At 36.6% G+C, this 23,060-nt stretch overlaps 3 protein-coding genes across 4 annotated transcripts in view; 1 reads left to right on the top strand and 2 right to left on the bottom strand.

Moving 5' to 3' along the window:
* Positions 1-6,697, bottom strand: part of srbd1 (S1 RNA binding domain 1) — a 64,825-nt gene extending 58,128 nt beyond the window's left edge. The window contains exons 1-8 of the mRNA XM_084736380.1: positions 6,563-6,697; positions 5,795-6,197; positions 5,201-5,437; positions 3,552-3,718; positions 3,071-3,188; positions 2,818-2,956; positions 2,286-2,382; positions 1,948-2,134 (exon numbers count right to left, since the gene is read on the bottom strand). Of these exons, the coding sequence (XP_084592506.1) occupies positions 1,948-2,134; positions 2,286-2,382; positions 2,818-2,956; positions 3,071-3,188; positions 3,552-3,718; positions 5,201-5,437; positions 5,795-6,197; positions 6,563-6,627 (1,413 nt within the window). The 5' untranslated portion in view covers positions 6,628-6,697. The remainder of the gene's footprint in view (positions 1-1,947; positions 2,135-2,285; positions 2,383-2,817; positions 2,957-3,070; positions 3,189-3,551; positions 3,719-5,200; positions 5,438-5,794; positions 6,198-6,562) is intronic.
* A 1,973-nt stretch (positions 6,698-8,670) lies between these two features.
* cd74b (CD74 molecule, major histocompatibility complex, class II invariant chain b) lies at positions 8,671-13,371 on the top strand. 2 transcript variants are annotated; one of them, XM_084736157.1, is made up of 7 exons: positions 8,671-8,805; positions 8,943-9,025; positions 10,637-10,830; positions 12,155-12,225; positions 12,530-12,560; positions 12,795-12,989; positions 13,219-13,371. In XM_084736157.1, exons 2-7 carry the CDS (start codon positions 8,961-8,963, stop codon positions 13,260-13,262), a joined length of 600 nt encoding a protein of 199 aa, XP_084592283.1. In that variant the 5' UTR covers positions 8,671-8,805; positions 8,943-8,960; the 3' UTR covers positions 13,263-13,371. The 2 variants fall into 2 exon arrangements, with proteins under 2 accessions (XP_084592283.1, XP_084592284.1); XM_084736158.1 differs by having other exon boundaries at positions 10,637-10,806.
* A 2,401-nt stretch (positions 13,372-15,772) lies between these two features.
* LOC146315617 (SLC35A4 upstream open reading frame protein-like) lies at positions 15,773-18,679 on the bottom strand. Its single transcript, XM_084736159.1, has 3 exons — positions 18,598-18,679; positions 17,093-17,191; positions 15,773-16,914 (listed from the first exon to the last, which is right to left on the bottom strand). The coding sequence occupies exons 1-3, from the start codon at positions 18,610-18,612 to the stop codon at positions 16,720-16,722; spliced, it is 309 nt and encodes a 102-aa protein (XP_084592285.1). The 5' UTR covers positions 18,613-18,679; the 3' UTR covers positions 15,773-16,719.
* Positions 18,680-23,060: the final 4,381 nt, after the last annotated feature.

Below are 23,060 nucleotides of genomic sequence, written 5' to 3' on the forward strand. Positions count from 1 at the left end.
GTAGGGCAGAGTGCGGTTGCCAAAGAGTGTGGTGTGGCAGAGGGGCAGCGGGTGATGGAAGCTGTGTTGACACATGAGGCCCGGGACCAACTCTGAGTAACCCACTAGTCACTAGAGGGACAGAGGGGGAGCAGAGGAGGCAGAGCAGGGCACAGGAGGGGTAAATATGGAGGCACAGACAAGGCTAACTGCGACTGACATGGCTAGCATTCAGAGGCAGCACACGTGAAGCAGACAGTAGTGACACACACACACACAAACAGATAGTGTACATTTGTTAATGTCTGCGTGTGTGTGTGTGAGAGAGAGAGAGAGTGAGAGAGAGAGAGAGAGAGAGAGAGAGAGAGAGAAAGAGTAGGTATCAGGAAAGCAGAAAAACACCATACAGGTGTAAATGACCTTTAGTATGGTCCAGCAAACTTACAAATTTGGTGCTCTTCATGTTTTATTCATGTTACAAGCAATTTTTTAAGGCTGTGTTATTATTTGTCTTCTTAAGGCTAGTGCTTACTTACTCCAAAGAGTAAGTAGGAGGTTAAAATTAATATAGTAGAATGGCAAGGGTGTCAGCACAGTGTAAGTGTGTCTTCCAGACAAAGTTAAGTGTAACAAAATTATATGTTTTTTTAAATAATCTTCTGAGTTTGAAAGTGCGCCTCTACAGGCTAGCAAGACTGTTCAATGCATCACAATTCTGTCATGTTTAACAAACCGTTAAGATTTTCGGTTAAATTAAGCTCACTAGCCTGAAGAAAAGTAGATTAAAGCTACATTTAATGTGTGATTTTGTGATATTTCCCCAGGCTTCATGTTGATTATAGCTAAAAGGGTGAATAAATATTTCATTTAAATTAAGTATGCAGTCCTGTAGCACTCTATCCAAGATTATTATTAGGTTAAAAAGTGGTATTTAATGATTGTGCATGAGTAGTAACTTTATAATTATAGGAACCATATTATATAAACCTGTGCAGTTCTCAGCTGCTCCAACAGTGGTGGCAAACTTCAACTCTGAAGAAAACAATAATGCAAAATACACAAGCCTTCACTTCATGAAGAGCGCCCCGTCTGAGACCATACAAGCAACATAGATTCCCTAGGCATCAGCCAGAAGTGGATCAAGATTCTGTTCTTGTTTACCAATGTAAATGGTCTGCAATGATTAAATGCAACTATTACTATTACTATCTATTTCTTTATTTTTGGCTGTTGTCACAACTAAAGTCTAAATAATATGAAAAATTTAAGGAAAAGGTACCTTCATTAGTTACTGAGGGCTGCGGTCTAACATCGTCAATCCAGTTATCCATGCTGTCACTATCAGCAGGCAACAGCTGACACAAAGGAAACCTCAGACAAAAAATGTCGCAGGAGTTTTGCAAATCTTTTGCTCCCTTCTAGACATGACCAGCAGACACTTAGAGTGACACCACATGACAGGCCACCGCAGTACTGGCAGTGCTGATAGATGGTGGAACACACAAAGCAATCACCCAATTCGTCTAAATGCTAATTTTCAAGAGAAATATGTGTCTTAAGCGTACGCTTCAAGTGTAAGATTTAGCTCTTTTTGTAGTTGTTTGTTGGCACTGTATTAAATTCAGGTTAACAGCTATACTGAATAATCCATATACTTTCTATGTTATAAGTTTAATAGAAGTACACTTTCACTGTATATAACTCATGTTTTTAAATTTTCATTTTCAGTGACTATAAAGGTAAGATTAGCCAAAGGGTTGGAGAGACATTTATGACAAGGTCATCAGGGCTAACCCTAAGCTGACACTTAAGTCCAGACTGCTCCAGTGCTGCTACAAAACTGCAGTGATATTGTGAGAAAAAACCTTAAACCTAACCTGTCAACCACTGTTTAAAATATAGTGTAGTATCTAAAAACAGGGACAGAAGCAAGGGGTGGATAGATATGCTATGAGACTGATAAAATACCTGATGGGGTTGGATGGTCTTAACATTGCAGGTGAAGTCAAAGTAAAGTTGGAACTTGTCAATGTCTTTGTTTTTGTTTTGCTGGGCTCCTGTTTTTTTGTGGTCTTGGGCAGACTTCTCCTGTTCTTTTTCCTTTAGTGCCGTCTTGGACACAGATGACTGGATGGTCACATAGCTGTTCTCACACCTGACACAGCAAGAAATAACATTATTTTTAGTATTATTTTCATTTGTATCAAGTAAAAGATACTGTGGTCCCAATATCAATGAAAAGCAGACCACTGTGGAAATTAAAATCAAGTGTTAGAAATGTGTGTATAATATGGATATATTCTTACAAATTTTTCACAAAGGTGAGTGTCTCAGGGTCCTTGGCGATCATATCGGCCAAGATATGCTCCACACCTGTAGCCACTTCTTCCACTGATGACAGACCTGATGCACATACAAACACACATGCATACTGTACTTAAAAACATAACACTTATAGACCTTTAGTTATATAAATCTGTAAGATCAAATATAAACAATGTTTTGTCACATTTTTCATAATTTAAATGTCACTGTATATGTTAATGCATGAATGTCTGAATCTACACATCTTAACCATTTGTGTCAAAGCAGGAAATAATATGTTTAACCCAATCACTGACAATTAGGTATTCAAGTAATATCTAAGACAGCTTAAAATCTGTCCATAATAATTAATAAGTACCAGAAATTCCTCCAAACATGAGCTATTAAATACAAAATAAAAGGCCAACGGTCCAGGGGGTTCTTGTTAAAACATAATAACCTTCAGTGCAAGTTTTACCAGAAATTAAAAGTCTAGAAAACTCTTCATTTTGAGTGTATCTGTTTATGTCTCACCTTCAGTACCAGGCTTTACCCATGCCCCTAGATCCAGAGTGTGCGGTGTGTCCAGCAGTGCAGAGGCAGCCTGCTCCAGGCCGAGCGCTTTGGCCCTGCGAGCCTTCGTCAGCTTACTCCCTTTCTTATAAGGAGAGTACTACAGACAAAGAAAGAAGTACTGGGTTGAGATGATTAGTAAATCACATTTAAATGATAGATTATACTTTAGAATAAAAAATAAAAAAGCAAAATAAAAAAAAATGATTCTGACCACATGATCCAGTTCATCAGCTGATCGGCAGCTCCTCAGGTCTTGTTCCAGCTCAGCTGTCAAAACCCCGTCCTTCTTCAGGGTTTGAATCACAGACTGCGTCTTCTTAGCTAGAGAGCTGAGGAAAAGATGTACATAGGCAAAAATTCAAAAACAAAAACTTATTATATACAGTGCAAGCAAGCACACAAGATAAAATGATACATATGTACACATGTAAAACACAATCACAGTCACACAAAAATGATGCCGCTTCTGGCCTCAAAGCTTGACCACTAGCACCATCTAGTGGACAATGTCAAACATGCTGTCTGGAAATGAATCAAATCCTGCTCAGCTCATATGAGATAACCTTTCACGGCTACAGCTGTTTATGTGCCTCTGCACACATTCAGTGAGCATTCATGAGTGTGTGAATAGGTCATAAGGTGTACTGATCTCTATTTTGTTTTGTTTAATTTAAAATGTCTTATTTGCCTACCGTAACTCCTCATATACCAGCTGGACATCTCTCACTGCATCGGCATCCATGTGGTTAATCTTCTCTTTGCGGTAGCGCACCATGAAGGGCACCGTGTTCTCTTCACGAAGCAGTAGAATGATATTTGCACAGACCCATCGCTCCACACATGTCAGGATGGACAGCACCTGAGGGGAAAGACACACACAGATATTGAAACAACAGGCCTTCATCTATATACACAACTAGGCCAGTAGGCAGTAAGACTCTACCAATATAACCACCACTAGTTATATCTTAGAGTGTCTGTTGGGGCATATACAGTTTAGAGCAGTGTTTCCCAAATTTTTTTCCTGGGGACTCACTATCAAACCATCGCAACCCAATTCACAATCTTATCAATACATTTCAGGAAGAGTTTGCATATACATGACCATTCTTGACCATTTTTACTGCAATGTCCACATCAGCTTATATTATCTTGACAATTTATTGGAAACGTATACACATGTTAAACCTGTAGAAATGAGAAATAAATGCACTTGGCTGAGTGGCAGGCCATCTCACTGGTTTTATTTACTCTTATCAGAAAAACAACATAGGACATTTTATCCTGATTTATAAATAAGACAAAATAAATGCATTTAGATGGAATGAACAGGCTCTCATTTTTTCTTCTTATTAGACAAACAATAAATCTTAAATTCCAGAATTTCCTCCAGTCTTTTATTTATTTGGAGACCCAAATAAACTCTCATGTGACCCACCTATGGGTCCCAACCCATTTTTGGTAATAACTGGTATAGAGAGCCTTCAGACACTAGAGTGTTTGCTGGTATTAGTAATACAACGCATTTGTTAATCTTTAAGTAACTACCAATGCACATACACTCAGTTATGGGTGTCCCACTCCCTGACTGGATAGCTACTTGGACAGATGATGTCCAAGCATGTCCAAGTGATGACGAGAACAACGTATAGTTACAGTTGAGTGTTAGGCTACGTGTTAATATTTCCTATCCCGTTCCATTCTTTGCATGTGTGTGTACATGTCAGAACTACTTGTTCTGTCTTATATTCTCAGGTTACATATCATATTTTACTCAAATTTATATTTATTATATTATTACTGTGTATTCAGACACACATCATATATGCATATCATATGTTATATATACATATTATGCCAATATTACTATTCATATTTTTTTATCTTTATATCATAAACAGATTAGTCCACAATCCTGTGCAATATGTTTATGAAATATTATAATGTTAACTACACTGTGAATGTCCTGCTTGTGCATTTCACACAGCAATATTTTTTTTTCATTTATTACTGTGACACACACCATGTATGTATTACTATAATATGTATGTACTACTATGTATTATCCTTTACAATTCTGCATATACCTGTACAGGTGAAAGGTTCATGTGATGTACATAGCTTCTTTTATTTTATTGTCTGTTTCATTCATTTTTTTATTTATTACTTGCTATTTTTCTAACTCTATTTTGGACTCTTGAGCTGCTGTGAATTTCCCCAGCATGGGCTCAATTAAGTTTACTAACCCTAACCTGTCATAGGGGGCACTGATTCAACAACGTGACTAAAAACAGACAAACACTTTCCCACACATAAAACACATCACCAAAGCCTACAATACCTCTATCAAGTCCCAGTTCATATTCAGTTCATCTCTCAGAGATTGTGCTTCTGATGATGGTAAAGCAGCTGGTTGTCCCAGGCAGGCACTACTGGTCTTCTGTTTCTTTTGACATGGCTCATCAAACGTGAAATCCTCCTCCACTTCCTCTTTCTTTGCACTACACCCAGCTAATGATGAACCTTCGCCTGCCCATCTGTCTTCCTGAAGAGCTTCTGACACAATAAATGACACCCTCTACAAGAAAAAACAAGAGCAAAGGGTTGAAAAATACAGGTTAGTGATGGCATATGTACTTTGGTAATATCAGCTATAAACAAAAGAGAGCTTGGCTTTCTTTATAAAGTAAAGAATGACAGCTAAGTGAAAATAATTCATTTGACAGTCCTACATTGCAGCTATTCTGGTGGGTCAAGCTTAGTAATACACATATACTCTAAGTTCATTCATAAACTAGCAGTAATTATACTACCAAATCTCTTATTATAGTTGTTTCTTAATTATTTCATCATCTCATCATTTTCTGTGTGTTTGTGTGTGTGTGTGTATGTATACATGTAGATATACTCTTAGAAAAATGGCCATCAGTCTTACCTCCTCCTTCGTTCTGATACTTGGGTGACTCTCTTCAGCCCTCTCTCCCTCTGGACAATCTTCTCCTTTAACTTCTACGGCTTCATCATCATTTTTGTCAGTCCTTTTCCTCTTTGATCCAGCCAACAAAGGTGCACCAGATTTCTTCAGAACTTTAGCGGCCTGTGATTTCGGCTCTGCTGCAGGTTTGCGTGGTGCCCTTGGTTTAGTTTCTTTAGGCACTTTGGGAGCTTTAGGTTGTTTGGGTGCTCTTGGCTCCTTTGGTTTAGCCGTTCTCTTGGCGGGTGCTTTCTTCTCTCCTGCTGCAGGGTCTCTGCGAGTCTTGCTGGGGGATTTTGGCTTTGGCTCTTGTGGCCTCCATTCCTCATTATCCTCTTCACTACTCACTGTCTGGGAAAAGGACCTGATGGTAAAGTAGGAATAAAATGGGAAGTCAGACAATTTTAATATCAGAATAGGGTTTAGCACTTTCTGCTAAATGTAGTATGTTTTTCCCAGGTTATTAGATATCTGTATAGTCTAATAATTTGAGTATGCCTGTTTCTCTGTATTAGCCCTGTGAACAAAGAGGTGATCTGGCCAACTGTTAACATCCCTAAATCATCACTGAAACAAAAATGAAGAAAAGGAACCCTAAACAAGGCCTCTGTCCCCCGTTCAGAAAACTGAACCTTTGAATGTCGATACAATACAAGCATACAAAACAATACTATATACTAATACCTATTATGATACCAATAAATAAACCAATAATTAAATATGACTTACAGGTCTGAGTCCATGTCTCTGTATTGTACAGCTTTGGCAGTTGTTGCTCGGGGTCTTCGCGTCATCTGTGAGAGGAAAGGGTTTAGTTAGCTAGCGTTACATCAAAGCTGTACCCTTACATCATTTAGCTAACTGACCTGAGTCAAATATTGAGGTTAGCAACATATTGTTAGCGTTAACTGATGGAAGTGTAATAGCTACCCACAGTTAAGCTAGCTATAGCTAGGCTATATGTCATTACCCACCAAATGGCCGTTAAACAGAGAGCAAGAATAATTTGTCTTTCCAACTTTAGCAGCAACACCGAATTTACTAAAGGAGACATGAACTTGCAAAAGTTTGCTAGCTGTCATGACCAAGCTTAGGTTCGCTGTTTCAAATTTGGCGCTTCACGCTGACGTTAGCAACACTCCTAAATGGCAAGACAACGTGACAAATTCATTTAAGGCCCTCTTTCCCCGCATAGCAGTAAGCGTATACACTTGCTTGTACTTTCATACCGTTGAAAATGTTCACAACTGTGAGTATTCCGTTGTATACCATTAGCTAGCTACCTTCTTCCTACAACAGTACGAGTTCGACCAATGATAACTTCCAAAAGTCTTAAAGGGGAAAAACCATGGGCCGTGTCAAAAAGAGAACCCTTGATTTGCAAAAAATCTCGCGAGAACTATACGACGTGTTTCTTCATTATGTATACTGTACAAACTAATTTTGTTTAATAATGTGACAACGCTGTGCTGAAGATCTGCTAAGGTTTAGGGTCAGAAAACGCCTACGGTTAAGGAAAGATCATGGTTGGGTTAAAACAATCCCTCTCGCGAGATCTTTCGCGCGTCTGCAGTTCCCTTCTAGCCACGACTAAAACCATGCTGTATCTTCTTCCTCTTTGGCTGGTAAGTTAGCCTAAAGGGCCCATACCGCCACCCATTGGATTGGCGTATATTGCAGAAGATTGGCTATAAAAGAAAGTCCGTTTCATTTTGGTTTCACTCAAATCTTGCGTCAGCTGTGATTTTAAAAACAAAATATGTTGCTCATTTCAGTCTGTTCTGCCTGAAAATGAACTCATACGAAAAACAAAGAAACTTATGCTTTAATCCCTAAGGACAACTTCGATTTTATTATCTTTGTATTTGACCCTAAGCATAAGGAAATTGTTTTTGACCTACTGTAATTTTCAAACTGTCTCACCGCATTCCCCAGTGTCCTCTTCTGGGCTTTCATTTCCTTTAATTTGCCACTCCTTCTCAAATGTCAGACTTCTATTTTATATCGTTTTGATGTGATTTTTTTTGTTCCTTAAAAGTCAAAGTCAAAGCATTAAAAAACGTAACATTTTCTTTTACATAGCCCAATTATTATACAATACTTTTTTAAATTTATTTTGTTGAGGCATCTAATGGCAGTTTCCATTAGATGCCTCAATTTAGATCACTGACATAATCCAGTAGACCTAACAAGTCTGTCTGTCCAGCTGTACAGCATATATTTACATATACTTACATACATTTATAATAGATAAATTGGCAAGAGGACATGATCACAGGATCAGGTTGATGATGATGACGACGACGATTATTATGATGATGATGACGAGCTGATATTTATTTGAATTGTACGAATGAAGTCTAGCATTATTATTATATCATCCTTTGAGGCACTTCCTCCATGGAAATGACACAAAAATGTCATTACTATAACAACTTGATGTCTGTCTCCATGATGGGGTCTGCTGGGGATTGTGGGACCTAAAAACAATACATATATATAAAACAGTATATACATAAATATATATATATATATATATGAAACACAGTATATATACTGTACCTGTTTATTATGTTCTACATAAATTTGTTACCCATTGTTCAAGTATCCAATATGGCCTGAATTATTTCTTAGTATCCTTGACCATTTAATCTGTTTCCTGAATATTACTGTATCATAATCATGTTACAATCTCACACATATTTCATTAATCGCACATTTAAATAATGTAAAGATATGTAAAGCAACATTCAGCTGTTTCATTATTCCTAAATATCTTTATACCCTTGCCCTAGTAACCGATGATGCGTCAAGATGACGAACCAATCAGAAATTGAATCTGCTTGTGCAGGTTGTGAGTGTGGCTTCTCCCCGCCTATTGGTTTCAGTTCCCTTCAGCTTTAAAGGCAAAAAACTTACTGAAGTCTGTCATTGTTATTTCTGACACAGCTTGCAACCTCACCTGAAATAAGGTATCGTTTTACGTGTTTGTGATTTATGTGCATTTGTGTGTGTATGTATGTTTTTTGTTCGTTTGTTTGTTTGTTTGTTTGTTTTTTATTTTTTTGTCAGTAGCATCCTATTCTGAGCTTAATGTGTTTGCTTACAGGTTTGTGTTAGTGTGAAGATGTCGGATCCCGAGACCCACACTCCCCTCATCAGAGCTCAGTCAGCCACCAATGGACCACAGGGGTAAGGATTGTGTACATAGTTGTTTATCTTTCTTTATTGGGTCCAAACACTTGGACTAAAAGGCTGGTCCCCACAAAGTCAACCATTTAATGTAAATTAGTTCTAGAGACTTCCGTGTTGGCTATTGTTAAAAATCCCCTCAAAGAAAACCAGTCCTGATGTGTGTTTTTGTTCGTATGTGCGTGTATTGCACTGTTTGGGCCAAACCATAACAATGATTATTCATATTAAAATCCATTTACTACAAACTGTTAACCATTTTGTAAATCACAGTGTTGTGCTTCAGATGTTGCATTTTCCATCCTACAATCAGTTGTTGATTTCCATTGATTTACAGTAAAATCAACCACTGTCTGCACTATTTTCATATTGTACAGAAGTGACTGGAAATAAATGGATGTGTGAAAAACATGAAAAATACATCAGCAGTCTTGTCAGAATTAGAAATCTGTCAGATTGTCAAAAAGTATGACATTAAGACCAGCCAAACTGGATTTTTGGTCCCAATGCCGATATTAGTATTAGTTAGTGAAAATCTACATATTTACATACAAATATAATATAAAGAATACAGAATATATAAATAAACACATAAATAAATGACCCTTCAAAAGTGTTAAACAGTGTAAATTATATATATATATATATATATATATATATATATATATATATATGTGTGTGTGTGTGTGTGTGTGTGTGTGTGTGTGTGTGTGTGTGCTGGAGGCAGGATATTTTACAGTTTAACAGTAAACATTATTGTCCAAAGGCACTGAAACAGTAAAATGTTACCAGTATGTTATGAATAATAAAGTACTACAATTAAAAAAACACACAAATAGCACCAAATATGCAAATTTATACAATATACAAAGTTTTCAAATAGGCCCATATCAGACAACATATATGCCAATACCAATACAGACCAATTTAGCTGTGATAGGTCAATATCGGGCTGATATTATCAGTCGACCAATAGTCTGGCTCAAATATGGACAAGGATAAAGAAATAAATTTACAAAAACAAGGAAGTTTTCCTAAATGGGGTTTACTTCTATTAAAAGTCCATGGATGTCTATGTGGCATTTTGATTTTATTTCACATATTTTGTTTTGTTCATGAGTAAATTCCACTTCAATGAAAACAATCTTTATTAGCACATTTAAAAGCTAAATTAGATTGTATTTATTGATTTTAGATTTGATTCATTACAGAATGGATTCATCAGTTCACTGAGATTTAAAAGTTGTATCACAGGGAACACATCATTTAAATTAATGGGAATTTCCAAGCGAAACACAAAGAGGCACAAAAGAAAAAAAAATCCTGAAGTTTCACTCAGGTGTCTGCTTGGCAACAGCTGATTTCATCATTCAGTTGGTGGTGGTACAGTGCATACAGTACCTACTGTGCAGTGAGAGCAGAAGTTCCTGTTTCAAAGAATTTCCCTAATTCTCAGCCACGCATCAGCGTCTGTGATGTTCCTCATACCTGCTCCTCTGCTGTCACACCTCCCTCTGCTTCTGTCGTCCTTCATTTCTGAGGATTTTATTCCCTAAAACCAAATTAAACATGTTTCTCCTTCTCTACCCCTTCCCTCCTCTTTCCCTCCAGTGAGCGTTCCACCCGGGCCTATAAGGTGGCTGGAATAACCCTGCTGGCCTGTGTCCTGATTGCAGGACAGGCGATGGTTGCCTACTTCCTGCTAAGCCAGAGGAGCGACATCAAATCTCTGGAGGAGCAGAGCAACAACCTGAAGGCTGAGCTGACCAAAGGAAGATCTGGTGGGATGGCCAAATCCAGTTCAGGTTGGGACGAGTGTACTAACACTGTCTGTATTTAACAAAATGAGTAGGATACTTGCAAATTACAAATACTGTTTCATCAAATATATCTAAATAAAACACAAACCACTGGTATAAGAAATTCTATTAATTCATTCTCTAATAATATCAAATTTTAGGCATTTAGTTGCCTCAGGGTCTGACTTTAAAGGTACATTGTGCAGCAATTGACATGTATTATTAACTTTGTATTACCAGTGTGTGAATAGATCATAATGTTGAAAAATGACACTTTCTCCATCACCTGTGGACTTCTTTCTTTGTAAAGGATTGTTTTTCAGGGAAAATCCAAGGATGTGATGTTTATGCACAATCCTGAATGTTTTGCCTTTCTTCAGCTTCCCTACAGCGCCAAAAGTGTGTGATACAAGCTAATGTTAGCTTAGAAATAGGGTCCACAAACATCAACAAATGACAGGCCCCCACCACAACACAAGCCTAACTTTACTTACATTGTACAAATGACAAACTTAAGAAAACTAAACATTTCAAAACAGCATGGATTTTTGAGAGTTTTGAGCCCAACTCAAACTTTTACGTTATGAAAAAGCTTTACCAACTAATAATATTTTGCTGAGATAATTTACTTTTCTTCATAAGAGAAACTTGAATCCTGAAGTTTCAAAAAAATGTTGCGTAAACTCATTGAAGTGAAAGTGAATAATGGTTAAAGTTCATTTTCAATTGGTATCCATATAATTTTCAAGCATCCAAATAATGGCAAATAATTGTTTTCTGGCCAGCAAAATATAAATTACAAAATACTCATTAATTAATTAAAGTAATTAAATAGGTATTTTAAATACATTTAGCTGAAATAATGGTCATCTCTGGATAGCTTGATTTGTCAACAACCTTGTGAGCAGCTAAATCCAGTAAAATGTCAGCAAAATCCCTTGTGACCTGTAATATTATCAATTAGATTAAATTAGTGATGGATAAGTAAAGGTTAACCAAATAATAACATATTTTCCTCCTTTTTCTTATCAAATGAGACTTTACAAATGCATGACCATCTGGAGGATAGATTAAAGTAAAAACATTTATTCTTAAACACACAAAAAAAAAAATCTATGTAATCTTAGTCCCTGGCCTTGTGTCTTCTAAAGATGGACAGAATTGTAGTTTAAACTGTGTTGTTCTGGTCTTCTTTGGCTTTGAATTCAGTCTAGACTGGATTCAAGTCTCCATTTATCTCTGCTGGGGTCTAACTTCCATTTTCTGAATCAGTCACTGTTTTGTTTTTCTACCTCTTATACACACACACTGTTTCTCTTGCTGTCTGTAGTCTCTGTGCCCATGCGGATGCACATCCCCATGGCCGCCCTGCCCGAGATGATGGATGACGCTGTTGATAAGGTAAAATGGTCTAATACTGGATTTTTTGAGGTCTAATATCGATATCTGAGTTTTAAAAATCCCATAATCATATGTTTTGTTTTGCCAATATAGCAGGCAAGCCATTTCATCAGTCAGCCTGTAGTTACAAAGAAGTGTAGGTGTATTGTAAACATATACTGTAATATTGTTATTGTATAATGACAATAAATCCAGCTTTAATACTGTTGTGACATTAATGTTTTTGTATTGTTCCTCTTGTGGAATGAATCCTGTCATATTATTTTTGTAAAAATCTTAATTTAAGTTGTGGTTTTCTTTGCAGGATTCTTCTTTCAAAGCCCCAGAGGGAACTGGTATGTTGTGTATATATTTACTGTTGTCATACATGTATACTGTATACAATGTATGAATTAATCATCTCTGTCTGTCTACACATGAGAGAACATCTGATTACAATTACACAGCCTCATCCCCTCCCTCATATGTTCCCTACAAAGTTCACATGTCTTCTGTTCACACTGTTTTATCTGATATTCTCGTTTTCTGTGAGGTGAAGGTGATTTAACTCCTCTGGTCTCCTCTTCCAGTCCCTCCAGCCACTGACTGTCAGCTGAGGGCTGCTGGAGTGAAGCCTCCACAGGTGCCAGGTTTCCGCCCCACCTGTGACGAGCACGGCCTCTACAAGGCCCAGCAGTGCTTCATGGAGCAGTGCTGGTGTGTGGACCCAGTCAACGGGCACACCGTCCCTGGATCTGAGCGCAATGGACAGGCCTTCTGCGGTGGTGAGATAGATAAAAGATGACTGGTCATGAAATACGATTGAGAATAGATGAATGTCATGTCATTATTGTCTATCACTGTTTGTACATGCAGATCAGGATCAAGAGGCAGGTTTAAAATTAATTTATATTACTCTTAAACAATATAATCATTGATTAATTCATTAGAATATAATTATATTGAAAGCTGGTTTAAGCAACAGTGTTGACAGTCAAGATTTTGTCTTTGTAGGCCGCTTGACCAAAGGGATGGCTCTGTCTGATGTTATGGCCTGATTCTGTGGTGAGTAAATATTGGTGGTGTTAAAAAAAAGGTGTTTATCTGATTCACTATCTATGTAGTCATATAAATGACTATTTAGTACTGTATATAGGATGTGATATTTGAATCTCTACAATATATTTTCAGTGCAGTTTTATCCAGTCCAATCAAGAAGAGCATTTTTCTGACTTTCTTTAAATATTTAAGAAACAGGACATGGGTGTTTGTAAAGGGTAATTACTTTATATTAATTCTAAAATTTGGGATTAATTGTATTTTTCTTTCTCTTTTTCTTAGGTAATTAAAGCAGCTAAAATCTTCTCCAGAGGCCAGCAACGGTTCAAGTCAAGAACATGACTTTTCAACAACTTTCTCAACTCATAATAACCATTACATTTGTAGTACTTGATAAGCTAATTGGGTTTTATAAAATGCTTACTGATTTATAACCATTTACCTGCTTGCTATCATCTAATCAGTTTCTTGCAACTCATCTCATTTGTTACTGATTGCATCTTTCAGTTTTTTTTAGTAGCCACTGAAAGTTAAGGATTTCAGCAGTGTGTTTTGTAGATTTAAATGTTATTTTATTCAAATTTTGGCCCATGTTAGTCTGACCAAGGGGCACTCAAAGAAGTAGAAGGCATTATTGATTGATTATTAATATATTTGATATACTTTTTGTGAAGATTAGAATTTTGGCAATGCAAACATGACATGTCCACTGCCCCTTTATATGATTATGATATGATGATATGATTATTAAACTATTGTTTAAATTAAGATAAACTGTGGTCACATGAATGTTTGGTAAGTTTAAGTGGATTAAACTGATTTAAAAAATACTGACACCAAGAATACACTCAGACAATTGTAAACTGTATTTTTCCATTTATTTGAACAATCCCAATAAACCAATAAAAAGACAGTTTCGATGGTTTTCTTTTACAGAATCACAATCGAATTTCAGACTGTCAAGATGAATACTTTGGCATTGATGTGCAGGAGTGAAAACCCCATGACAAGATAGATTAGCCAGTGAGATACAGCATCATCACAATATACCAGTCATCTTCGATATTCCACAGTATATCAAGTCTTTAAAGAAAGGTATTACTTAGAAATGAGGGAAAACATGCAAAAAAAACATACAAGACAAGAAATTAAGAAAGTAAGAGCATGCAATACAAAGACAGCAACACAATGATTGTCCATAGGCACAAGATGTTTCTGGGTTCCAGTTACCAAACATACAGTACATGTCATTTTCTAAAACATTTTCAGCGCCAAGTAAAAGTTAAAATGAGCAGAATCTCAATGTGAACTCAGATATGTTTCTCCTTTATGGCTCTTTGTTTCAAACCTGTTACAGGACTTGTGCGTTCATATCAGCAGCAGCAATACAGTACCTCGGGTAGCTGTCATGTTGCTGTCAAAGGAAAACCATCTTAGTGTATTTTTTGGATTTTCTTCCTTAGATGAGCATTTATTTGTTTTTAGAATGTGTTGGATAAGATGCAGAAAAAGTTGAATTTTCTCAAATCAGTATATTCTGTAGTGTTTACAATATTTCTTTGAAGAATGTTTTTTTTAAATCAAACAGCAACTTAATGTAAAATATATAAATGTGTATTTCAATAATGAATTTATGCAGCACTTGACACTGGGCAGTAGAGTAGAAACCTTAATTGGAGTTTAAATGAGTTAGTTAACAAAAATGCGTGCATTTTCCAGTTGTCCACCTCAGTGAAATATCTGCCCAGCAAAGTGAAACATACTAATGTGTGTCTGTTATTATCATGTGTGCTACTCTGGTGTTTTTTCTGTGCAGGGTTTTCAGACTACTATCCTGCAGACACATTGTTTATGAACATCATATGGACATTTATCACAACTAAACAACTAAAATTACAAATAAAACACTCTTCTTTGAAAAGACAAAAAACACCTTAGAATTCAACATGATACAGATACCACAATTTAAATGAATAAAAATGTGACTATATCCCTAACCTCTTTTACAAACTTTGATATTTCTGGGACAAAAGACAAAATCATTGATTGATGCAAGACAAAATAACCGGTTTACAAGTGCAAAAGATGAACTAGTTTCCAGCATATGAAATAGGCAGCCAAATCCCATCAGGAGAGGCTATTGCACACAAGGCATGAGATGATAATATCAAGTCAGACCAGAGTAGGCACTCTTAACATATATATTTTACATAAAATACTTTTATGTTGTTTGTTAAAACTCCAACCAAGTGCAATTAAACTAAATCTGTAGACAAAAATATTATTTTGGCATACATTTTCATTTGATATCCCACTAACGGTGTTCTCCAGCTCTACCAGACTAAATTATGACTTTTTAGCACTGTGAAGAATATAGAGAAATGTTACAACCATTTACAGAAGTACTTTTTCCTTATTTTTGAATGGAGTGCATACTTTTTAGAGTCATTTTTACAATTATAAAAATGACAGGTATTTTTTTAATATACTTTTGGTTATTGTCCTTGAACCTCTACAGAGATCAGGACTATAATTTAAAAATAAAAAATGTTTCACTGAGAGAAAAACTGACCTATAATCTCATTGGGGGTTGCTGTGCCTGCGAAGACACATCACAGACTTTGTTCTGACACCTGCAAACAATGTGAAAACTAACAAGAACCATGAAGGGCTTTGACAGCTTTAACACTGAAGAGCACCATGAAATGTGAGGTGAGAAATTTTTTACATGCTCTATTATCCCCTGAGCAAGTAAGTGCAAAGAAGTCAAGGCTGCTATAGTTGGTTTCTGACCACTAGAGGGCAGAAGATAACAAAGGGGAAGATTCATTTCTAAGAAACGGCACCAATCAAAAGCAGTGAGAGCAAAGAGGTCCTCTTGGTAAAACTTTCTCTATCTGTCTGAAAAAGAAAAGAGATGTGGTGAGTTTCTCTTTAGAGGAATTGCTTAAGATAGGAGGAGAAATAGAAACCACAGCTGGCCTGCATATGTGGATGTCAGCTGGTTTCATTATGAATCAATAAATCTTCAGACAGCACATATTGTGGTTTCAGTCAGGACAGGGTTGACGTCAGAAATCAATTATAGCAGCTAGAATAATTCTACTGTAGACAGCAGCTTGTCTAAATTTCAATCACTGACAATATGGAAAGAATATGGGGTCTCCTGTATTTAAATGAACTGAATTGTAATCCTTTCCCACATGCATGTTAATATGCTAAATTTATTACAAAAAGTATTTCAACTGAATCAAAAACAGGAATATGAAAAGAGTCAGTATTTCACCTTACTCCATAAGTTAGCTTTCTGCTTTAGAATTTTCTATTTACTTGTGTGAATAGGTGAATATAATTAACTACTGAAGGTTTTTTAACTACTGTTCTGTTCTGTTCCCGTATGCAGCTGTACCGACACCGTCTCTTTGCAGATGCCTCTCCTCCTCCTTTCTTCTCTTCCTACTTTCCTCCTCTCAGGTTGCGTATGTAGTCTTTGATGCTGTTTTCAATGTTGGGTACAGCGTAATTTTGTGCTGCATAAATTCCTGTACACGTTCCTATGGCAACACCCATCAATGCTGAAGAGCGTAGCCTTGCAACAATGTACCCAGCCAGAAAACCCTTCAGGAAAGGAGAAGCCAGCAGACTGCCTCCCTGAGGATGAAAAGAGAGGAGAGATTAGACCTGGTAGCTGGTAGTCTGACCAGTTTTTTTTTTTATATTTACAACTGCATACCAGCAGTTTTCATGGTTTTATAACTGCCTGGCCTGTGAACAAAGTTCAGGTCGGGTAACTTGATGATTTGGACATTAGTGATAATGTAAAGCTTACTGGAGGAACCCCAGCCTGTATCTCATCCTCCACCCGTCTCTGAATGTCTTCCAGCTGGTCCTTCAGCTCCACAAGGTCCTTCAGCTGGCCCAGAGGACTCTGCACATACAGGCATGCACACACAGAGACAAGTAAACAACAGGTTAGTGTCATTGACCAAGGTTCTCTAAAACACAGAGTACACATTATTACAACACATTATGACAACAATAACAACCAGGACTATGCACAGTAAGAATCAGGGCTGATAAATTATCTGACATTAATGGAAAATTTACAGCATTATTTATTATGCTGCTAATGAAATTAATATGCGATAAAGATGATAAACATGGCTATGACATTAACTGATTTGGTAATTACATAAAAAGCATTTAATTTTACTTTTAGGGAAAATCCTGTATAGCCTGACAGCCAACGTCATCTGATGTACAAGAAATAATAAATGAACATTTGAAAAGTTCTTGACTTTTCTTTGTTTGTAATATGACCTTCATTCTCCAGTACAAAAATCTGAAATGATTGGTAATCTTTTAAGTATGGGCTGAAAAAAATCCATAACATGTATCCCTGATTATTATAACATGCACATGAAAACAGTGCATGTGACTAGTTCTCATGAATTTGAACAAGTGGAGAAGGAACCATTTCCATTAACAGATCAAGATCAAATATGGATCATTTATGAAGAAGTGGCTTATATGTTGCCCCCATTTTCCTATTTCTTTGTGGAAAACGCCAAACAATACAAAAACTCACTTTTTAGAGCAACTTGTTCATACTATACTTGGACCTGATTTTACAGCTTTATCTGAACTAGTCCCTTTGGTTATTAATGCTGTTGTTAGTGGTAACAGACAGACGTTTTTTTCAAAGCATTTAGAGACAGGCTGAATAATGTTATTAACCTAGGTTACTACTTCACCTACACCAGACAGCACACAGTAATTCATCTAGCTAACATCTAGCATTATGCTAGCATATTTTGTTATGAGCAGTGCGATGTTTGTCACATTTGAGATATTCAAGCTATAGGTCACGTATTTCTCGTTTGCAAATTGTCTGAGCAAAGGAATGTTACTGTTTATTTCATTAGCAGACTCACTTTTTAAAGTTTTTACTAGCTAAGGTAGCTAACGTTAGCTTGCAAGAAAGCCAATAAATCGTTAGAATAGCAGGTAGTCATCAGTTCATTGTTGTAATAGCTTGTCAAACTGTATTGTGTTCACTGCACCGTCAATTTGTTTAATTCGTTTCTCTAAATATAGCGCAATTACATTTATATGGCTTGTTAAAAATAACTAGCCAGCTACTTGACACTTAGGTTGACGCTAAGCTAACTATCACGATAGCCTGCAACTGGTTCATAGTGTTCCATAAGATAACGTTAGCAGCTAATGCTAACTGATGACGGGTCAATTACACTGTAAATGAGGAGAGTTGTTGTAATAATGTAGTCAAGCCACATAGCAAAAATGTTAATGAAGAAGGTTAAAGATACCGACCTTGTCATTTGCCATAGTTTCACTTCAGTTGTGTGTTGTTGATACTCCCGTCTTCTTCTTTTTCTTGTGGCTTCGTTGAAAATGAACCTTACTGCCCTCTACTGGTTACTCACGGACCTACATAAGGTTTCAGATTTCTAACTAACTTTCATTAAGGTAAAACAAAGATGAGGGAACCTGTCTTGCACAAAGGACAAACGTGTTGGTATTGTTTCAGTGTTGTAATAACTGGACAACGTTAAAAAACCAGCAACCAACCTCCTCTCATGTTGAAGAGGCTTAAATTTCAAGTTCCAGTTTAGCGGTATATTAAAGAGATAGCAACCATAGTAAATAAGTTACAGTAGAAAGCCTGATGCTGCTCAATAGCAGGGATGGAAGTAATTAATTACAAATACTCAAATTACTGTAATTATGTAGCTTTTTTGGGTACTTGTACTTTTATGAGTAGATTTTCAAGTCTGTACTTTTACTTGTACTTAAGTATTTATTATGCCATGAAATCTACTTAGTTACTTACTTACTTAGTTAGTCATAGTTGAGTACTGAGTACAATTTGAATTAATATCCAGACCTTTTATCTGCATTTTTGTAGCCAATAAAGTGATTTGATAGCAAAAAAGCCAATGAAAACCAGGATATATGGACAAAAAACAAAGCAAAACAAAAAAGTATATTTAATGACTGATCTTTAATTTATTTTTCATTAAGAATTTAACCACTTAAAAATGTATTCATGGATATTTAATCAATTGTCTTGACAGTAACTGCACCTCCTCTAACTTTGTTTTGTTTGCTATAGAGGCTGAATGAGGAAATAAAAGCTTGAAATGAGAGGAAAAAAAAAAAACAACCAATCAAAATGAGTGGAAAAACACTTGTTTTGTATGTTATGATTAATTGATTGTTAGTGTTTTAACTACTGGTAAAGCAAAATATAGAAAATTTAGAGCCCTAGTCTGGAGAGGTAATGGTGACATCATCGGTTAAAAGTAACTAATACTCTGAGTAGTTTTTTTGACAAATACTTTGTACTTTTACTTAAGTATTTTTCTAACACTAGTACTTTTACTTGTAATTGAGTAATATTTTAGCAATGTAATAGTACTTGTACTTGAGTACAGATTTTCAGTACTCTTTCCACCACTGCTCAATAGAGACTATAATATGTTTTGCAAAGCAGATTCTGCAACACTGGTGGTATTGTCACCCACTCCCACAGTGTGACACTATCAGTATTCTCACCATACTTCAAAGATCAAGCACTTTGTCCTGCTATCGGTGAAGAGGCCACAATATTAGTGCACATACCTCAGAAGCATTTATTTTCAAGCATTAAATCTACAGTGTAGTTTATACAAATCTCCTGGCTGACTCATATGAAGCAGAGAGGAATCAGTCCAATTAACTTAGGCGTCATCTGTTCAGACAGTGCAGCTTTTCACTTACCTACTGGTGCTTGAGACTCTGCATCAGAGAGCAGCTGATGAGACACTGAGGGGGGGAAAGAGTGAGAGAGAATTGGAGTAAATAATTAGAGAAACAGAAGGATAGAGTGTCACAGAAGCAATGAGAGACGCATTAATCAGAGCTGATAAATTTGCACTGTTTTGTAACTATTACTGCGACAACTGACAGCCTGAAGAAGGAGGAAATATTGGAAGTATTTAAAGAGTACAGATGATCATTTTCCCCCAGAAATACAATTAATTTTAGTGATTTAATGGACTGGGTTGCATTTAAAATGTTACGTTAGGTTAAGTCAAGTTAAAATTGACAGGTCACTTTCGTGTGATTCGCAGGGACACTGTGAAAGTGAGAACGAATGGCAGAGCTTGGAGTCACAGAAGGCAAGAAGGAGACTGAGAAAGATGGTGAGGAGGGGAAGTATTAGAGATTTAACAGAGTAAAAGGGAGTCATTGCTTTCTGATAGATAGGGAGAGAAAGACAGACACATACCACACTAGAAAACTATGTACTGTAGGTCTCTGCGCTTCACACTAATTTGAAAAGATTAATCTTTCCAAAACGTAAATGAACTTAGTGGTTTCTTCTGCAGCACTTTACTCCAGAGGCCCTGAATATATTTAATCTTCACACTCGACAGGACAGATAGTCCATTAACCTTTCCTTATTGAGGATTATCAGAGGACTGACCTGATATGGGCCAAAGTATTTAATGGTCTGTTCAAGCTGGAATCAAACAGTCTTCTGCATTTGCTTTTTTGCATGAGATGAAACACGGCTCACACACTCTCCTGGACAGCAAGCGTTAAAGAGCTGGCAGGAGTGATGGAGGTAAGGCGTCTCTGATCTTCAAAGCTGTTGATGGTTTAGGGCGGTTATTGATTTTGGCTGAGGCATATTTGGCTGACTAATCTTTGGATGCCACTGTAAGGAAAGGTCATTGAAGCTTATGGTGCAATCATCACAGTGATGGGCTTTGAGGAAATGTGTGTTTATATACCATAAACAACAGGGGCAGACAGCAGATTTATGTTGGACTGTCAGCTTGAGTTACAAAGAAGGAGAATAATCTTAGAATGGTTTTTCAAAAAGCAGTGAATTAAGCATACAATTGTTTATTTTCAGTGAACAGAAAAGCTAAAAAGAACAAAAATGACCAAAGCTTCATTTATTATTCAACAAGCCTTGCTGAATTTTTCCTTTCATATAATGAAAGAGATTCATATCAATCCACCAAACAGTAATTGCAAGGTTTGTTTGTGCAGATGTCGCTGTTATAATTCAAAGGATGGGAAAAGAAAGCCCTGTGCACATCAGTTTCAGCTGTTAATCTGTTTTGCGGTAGGCTTTGGGGACTCGTTCAAAATTTACTTTATAATCAGTGTACTACATCTTGCTGTTTTCTAAATATGATTTCTTTCATAGGCAGTAAAGCAATAATAGCAGGTGTCACATTCCACTGAGAATTTACTGACAATAACTAATCTTGAGTGCAATGAGTTTCAGTGAACATGAACTACAACATTTTCAGCTTCAGCAGGTTCATCTTTACACTCTAAGTCATTTTTAAGTATGTTCAACTTAAAGATGTAAGCTCCCCCACCTCGAAAATATAAGTTAAGCGAACATAAGTTAGAAAAACAGTTCAACATTGTCTAATGGGTTTTGAATATGTAAAACCAATTGAGTTAAATTAACTCAAGTTCAGTTAACTTAGACATTAGCTTGGTCTAATCCTAACAATAACTGTTGGTGCATTTATTTAACTCATCAGTTCAAGTGAAAAGACTTCAAGTCAGAACAACTCATGTTTGTAAATGCTGAAGTGGTTTGGAAAAAAAAAAGTTGAATTATCTTGAGATACATAAAATCTATATGTCTCTGTTAAGTTCATGAAAAAGATTAGTTGATTCATCTAAATTCCTGTATGATGTTTCACAGTGTAGTAGTTAGATAGACTGTAACCACTGTACTTACAAACTGATTGTCCATTTCCTGTTGGTATGTTCCTCATATTGGATGTTACAAGCTTGTGAGACGTGTGCAGATTGTTTCTCAGTTTACAATATAGCTGTGATAAAATATTAAAAGCATCTAAACTGTTTTACTTCAGCTCTCTTCACTGTGTGGCATGTTGTCATCAGTGTACTCTTTGTGATCATATACAAATATATATACAGAAATATACACTTACCCAAGCTTGATACTGTGAGCTGTTGTGGTGAGTGGTGGTGAGTTTGAAGCTCACTTGTTTGTTAGAGCAAAGAAGACACACTGTAAAAACCAACTTATACCCTTGTAGGAAAATATTATTGATGGCTTTTATCACCAAGTGTGTGAAACAATTCGTCCCCTGTTGCCTGATGTGTCAAAAGCAGTGAGTTATAGATTCATAATCTTTCCCCAAGAGTGTTGTCTGTGCTCTGTACTGCGAGCCACTCGGCTGAATTTGGCTGGACTGCACTGTGTTGGTGTGCTGTGATCGTTGTGTCTCTAAGGTAGAGACCAAAGACAGACTGAAATGAGGTGTCTTGCACACTAATGATTCATTTCACTGTAGGGCTGCTGTCACACACTTTTTAATCCGACGAAGTACACAGAGCATAAAAGAAAAACTATTTTGGAAGCAGTTTTATTGATCCATCATGGCAACTAAGCTGGGGTGCTTTATTGCAGTAACATAGACCTACACAAAGAAGCTAGCAAGCTAATGTTAGTGTGCAGGAAAATGTTTGTGTTGCCTGCCAACAGTCCAGTCCAGTGCCTACAACCGAATCACAGCCATGCTGATATTCAGTACAACAGCACTCCTTCTTGTGTAATATTGTTTCAATATCAGTTTAAGTGTACCTTATATGTTGAATATTTTCACTGCTTTACTTTGTTGTCAGACAGCCTTTTCCAACAGGAAACTTCATATAAGCAAAATATTCTCTCTCCAAACCAAACACAATGACACAAACAAACTAACAAATGGAGGCAGCAGTAGACCAGC

Source organism: Lutjanus erythropterus, chromosome 14, assembly GCF_056507025.1.
Source record: "Lutjanus erythropterus isolate fLutEry1 chromosome 14, fLutEry1.hap2, whole genome shotgun sequence".
Lineage (NCBI taxonomy): Eukaryota > Metazoa > Chordata > Actinopteri > Lutjaniformes > Lutjanidae > Lutjanus > Lutjanus erythropterus.